The sequence below is a fragment of the Oryzias melastigma genome, linkage group LG23 (genome assembly GCF_002922805.2).
Source record: "Oryzias melastigma strain HK-1 linkage group LG23, ASM292280v2, whole genome shotgun sequence".
Classification (NCBI taxonomy): Eukaryota; Metazoa; Chordata; class Actinopteri; order Beloniformes; family Adrianichthyidae; genus Oryzias; species Oryzias melastigma.
In genome coordinates, this window is record NC_050534.1 from 11,235,846 (window position 1) to 11,240,970 (window position 5,125).

General features: G+C 32.6%; 1 protein-coding gene across 1 annotated transcript; it reads right to left on the reverse strand.

Annotated features, from left to right (window-relative positions):
• Window positions 1–564: 564 nt before the first annotated feature.
• LOC118598067 (struthiocalcin-2-like) lies at window positions 565–2,573 on the reverse strand. The gene is made up of 3 exons (XM_036210219.1): window positions 2,379–2,573; window positions 1,939–2,250; window positions 565–1,744 (listed from the first exon to the last, which is right to left on the reverse strand). Exons 1-3 carry the CDS (start codon window positions 2,389–2,391, stop codon window positions 1,359–1,361), a joined length of 711 nt encoding a protein of 236 aa, XP_036066112.1. The 5' UTR covers window positions 2,392–2,573; the 3' UTR covers window positions 565–1,358.
• Between the last annotated feature and the right edge of the window lie 2,552 nt (window positions 2,574–5,125).

Genomic DNA, 5,125 nt, shown 5'->3' on the forward strand with positions numbered 1-5,125 from the left:
CCACAACTATGTATTGTCTAAGAGATAAAGCCTCATGAGGGGTTTATTGTCATAAATTAGGGCTGATCGCATGGAATGGTAAACTGTAAAAGGACGTAGGTCAACATGGATTATTGGATTATTAAGAAGTTTGTGGTCAGTATTTTTTTTTTATTGCTAAGGAAAGAGTTTCCTACCTTGTGTTTGGTTTATGTTTTTTTTAGAATTGTTCAAGATTAAAAAAAGAACAAAAAAAAAAAACCTTTGTTGGTGTTAAAGTCTGTTCCATTATGTGAACTTCATAAAGATAGTTTTTTATTAGTAATTTGATCTTTTACGGTGCCAAAGTATTATAAATTAAAATAAAAATCTCAAAATGAGGCTTTTTTTGGCATTTATTATGTTTAAAATACATAATAATAATATATATATATATATATATATATATATATATATATATATATATATATATATATATATATATATATATATATATATATATATATAATATATAATAATAATAATTAATAATATATACATATTATTTCATTATGGGCCATGATTAAATAATCCCACAAAAAAATGTATTGCATGACAGCACCTATATAATATAAAATATATGTACATATATATATACACACACACACACAGACACACAAAGAAATGTATTCAAGCATTAACATATAATTGGATGTGTTTTTGTTTGCATCACATGTACATAAAAAAGACAAAGACAGTAAAACCTTTGTTTCTTTGGGATAAACCTGAGGCAAAAAAACCCCAAACCAAAACAAATTCCAGCAGGGAAAGACCTGTCAAATAAGACATAAAACTTTATTTCCTTTATTTATATGTATAACAAAAACACCTTGAATCAAAATGTCATTATCTCTCATTTTTGTTAGTAAAGCTGAATTATTAATTCTTTAGAAAATGATGTGCGTCAATAGAAATTGTTGCCCTTAATAAAACTTCAAACAAGCAGAGAAATGTTAACACAAAAGCAAGTATAAAGTGAATATATACTGTGTTCCTTTGTTAGTCGTTGAGGTTACACTATAAAAAATAACCCAAAGAGGTTGATTGACATCCAATCAAGATTTAGAAAATAGCAAAGTTGCTCTAAAAAGAATAGAAACCATGAAAGTATCATTAGGACCATTATATTCGTAAAACCCCGAAAAAGAATGTAATATTGTCCCTCTTGTGCAAACATCCAAAATGTGTTTTAAAATTGCATCATCAGAATTTTTTTTTTTGCACCATCATCAATGTAATTTATTGTTTTAGTATGAGCTAATCTGACTAAAACGAATCAATACCAGCTAAAAAGAAGTCTTTTCTACAAGAATGCAATCTATGACTGATCATTGAAATAACTAGTTCTTTAAATAAGCGATATCTTCTTCACAAAGAAAAGGCAGCTTGCGATCGCAATCTTCATTTCTCCAGGTGAAATCCTCCCTGTCAATCACACCGCAGTGGTTGGAGAGAGATTTTCCTGGGATTTCTCCATCCTTCCAGTTGCTCCAGTTCACCATCCTGTCACTCCAGATCCAGAATCCAAAGAGAGCGCTTTGCCTGAGGCCGATCCACAAAGAGCGCGGGGCGTCATCGTAAAGCTTCGAGTTATTCAGCCACGTACTCACAGCAATCTGATCACTTTCATCCTCGATCCACAACAGCCGCGAGTGCATGTTTTCACAGTATGTGAGTGCATCGTCCCAGCTTGACTCATTTTGAATGGCTTTAATTCTTACTTTGCCTGAGAAAAATAAAAAAATAAGAAACATTCATAGATTGACATACAACTTTAGATTTTTTTTTTCCTTTTAATGAAAATCAATTTTTTCTGTGTCATCTCTAAAAGATTTCATGACAGCAGATGATTAAAGTTTAGATGAAAAAAAAGGGAAAGTGAGATATTCAATGACATTTGTTTTTGGATGTCTTTCTTACCTTTAGAGCAAATTGCACATTTGTCATTTTCACAGTTCTCTGTCTGTAATGAAGGCTCCTTGAATCCACTAAAAACACAGTGGACACCTTGGGAATATTTAACCCACTCCCTGTACAATGAACATTTTTGATTTGGCCACTCCCATTGGTCGTGCATTAATCCAATCCAGACAGTTCGGCCCTTACTTATATTCTTTGCTCGTTCGTTTTCCTCAGAGCTATTAATCCTGGCTAACCCTCGACGATTCTTGTTGCAGAACTGCAATGCCTGACACCAGTTCTTTTTGCTTTCAATGACCTCATACCCATCGTCTGCAAAAATAAAAGAAATTTAGCTTAGCAGTTGATGTAGGGTTAACGTACATTTTTTTATTTATTTAATAAGTTGTAATATTTCTGAAAGTAAATAAAGTTGACCCTGTGAGAGTGAGTATACTTACTCGTGTTGCACATGAATGACTTCCTTTCTGAACAATTAAAACCCGTCCATGTTCCATTGTCCAGGGCTTCACATATTTGGTTGAATTCATGAGCTTCCACACTTGATTCATTGAACACTACCTCAGTCCCATCTGACCAAGTGCTCCTGGTTCTGTTCTTTTTTCTCAGACCTGTCCAGAACCCTGAATAAACCTGTACGCAATCTTTTGAACGATTGCTCACAACGTCCACGTCTTCTCTATCAAATAAGGTGATTAAAGATTCATTGCTGTTGGTACAATTCTTCTGAGCTATTGTTGCTAATAGTTGTTCGGGTACACATCTAAAAGTTTGTAGGCGATCCCTTGCAAATTGAAATTCAAAGAGTCCTGAAAAAGAGAAAAAAAGTATTGGAACCTCAAAACAATTTTTAAATTTCAGATTTCATGTTGAAATTAAAAAGTGAACCTAAACTTACAAAACATATGTTGTGCTTTTAAAAAAAGCTATATTGTTTTAATTATTTGAATACAATTTATTTTGAAAATAAGAAAAATATGAGTTTACCTGCATAGAGTGTAAATAATAAAAGGGCCTTCATCGCAAGTGATCAAAAAGCTTAAAAAAAAAAGAAAGAAGAAAGGTTATAAAAGAAAAAAACAATATTATAATTGAATGTTAAATAATACTTAAATCTTCTTTAAGAATATTTAAGCTAATAAATGTAAAAAAATATATAAAAAGTTTTCCAAATTTAAAGTTTCTTACCTTTCTCTGTTAGGGTGCGAGTGCTGTCACAGTCCCTGCATGTGCAGAAGTCACCGTTTTTAAATGACGCCTGATACAAAGTAGCCACCTGTTTACCTGTCTGCCTAAATGGCACAATGGTAATGATTAACCACGAATGATAGATTTGCATTGAAATAACGTCAAATCTCATGTTACACATTAACCAACAAGGAAAAACTCTTTAACACTAATCCAGGTAGCCAACAAGAAAAATATAACATGTCTCTCATATTCTTTATTTTACATAAAGTGCTTTTTTTTCTACACTGTAGGTGTATATGGATTAAATCTGGTAATGTCTGATGATGAAAAGAGTTTGAGAAGTACAAGTCACTTTGACAAAAATTTAATCTTTTTTAAGAGTTGCAAACAAGTTGAGGTGTAATTGTTGTTCTTGAATTACTTGTTTTGTTGTGGACCGCTTTGTGTAACGTTAAGTATATCAAGGGCTATTTAAATTGATTTGATTATTGTAAATATCCTAATACAGCTAATGTGTCGCAGTGCTGGACTGTGTTTTTTTACCTGCTATAAGCAAGGTTGATAGTTGGCGTAGTCACGGTAACGTTTATTTTAGCGGCATAACCTGTTTTTTTACAAGTTGCAAACGAGTTACAGCTATTAAGATAAAATGTTAACAAAGCTAATGTGAAGTGGCGTTAGTGTATTTTTTTTGCTACATGTTACTAACGCTGTTGGAAATTGGCATAATCATTGTAACATTTGTGTTAATGATATATATATATATATAAAGGTAAACAAGATTGGGAGTTACAGGTATTCTAAATACCCTAACTCGGCTAGCTTGTAGCATGCCAGACTGTGTAGTTTTTTTTTTTGTTTTTTTTTTGCTACGTGCTACCAACAAGATTGGGAGTTAGCCTATTCACAGTAAGATTTTTTCTACTGGTATCCTCTGTATTTTTTTATTTTTCATTTTTTATTCCAAACAAGTTTGGGAGTTAAAGGTATTGTAAATACGCTAACTCGGCTAGCTTGTAGCATGCCAGACTGTGTAGTTTTTTTTGTTTTGTTTTTTTTTTGCTACGTGCTACCAACAAGATTGGGAGTTAGCCTATTCACAGTAAGATTTTTTCTACTGGTATCCTCTGTATTTTTTTTTATTTTTTATTCCAAACAAGTTTGGGAGTTGCAGGTATTGTGAAGATGCTCATGCAGCTAACATGTAACATGTTTGCTTTGTCTTTTGTGAAGTGTGTGGGACTGTTTTTTGTTACATGTTACTTACAAGGTTAAGAGTTAGAGTAGTCACAGGAGCGTTTATTTTAGTGATTTCAATCATGTTACAAACAAGGTTATATATTATTGTAAATACGCTAATGTAGCTAATGAGTGGCATGTTACAAACAAGTTCTCGAATTACTGTGAACATTGCTGATATAGTCTGACTGACGGACTTGTTTCTGACTGCCTTTGTCTCGGCTAATCCGCCTTAAAGTTTATTACGCCTTATATGAAACATTCATTCATGAACGGTTCACCTTATAAACAGGTGCGCCCTGTATTTGGAATAAATGGTAGGAAATATTCAGCTTTAGGAAAATGTTGTTAAAAAACTGAAACACAACGAACTGTGTTTCTTCCTGCTTTATTTTATTTTTATGTGGAATAGCTGAATCACTTTAATTGTTTCATGAATACTAAGCCCACTGGCTTCTTTGACTTGCTTTTCAGCATTTTGCATTTTATGCTTCTCTCCTTTATTCAGCCTCTGTGGTCTTTCCAGGAAAGGTTCTTTGTATCGTTGACATAAGGAAATTAGGAAGTCCATTACTGCTGCATCATAAAGTAAAAAAAAAACAAAAACCTAAACACCTGCAAGTTTTAAAGCATTTGCTTAATAAAAACAGATACTTCAGTTTGACTTAAACAAGGCTTTTAAAGTCAGTTAACCAGAGGACCACCTCTAAAACATACAGTTTATCTGGAAACTGAGATCACAGGAAATAAGATTTGA

Coding starts and splice junctions, on each gene's coding strand:
- LOC118598067 (XM_036210219.1), bottom strand. Junction 1,745..1,938: donor ATGTGCAATTTGCTCTAAAG/GTAAGAAAGACA, acceptor TATTTTTCTCAG/GCAAAGTAAGAATTAAAGCC.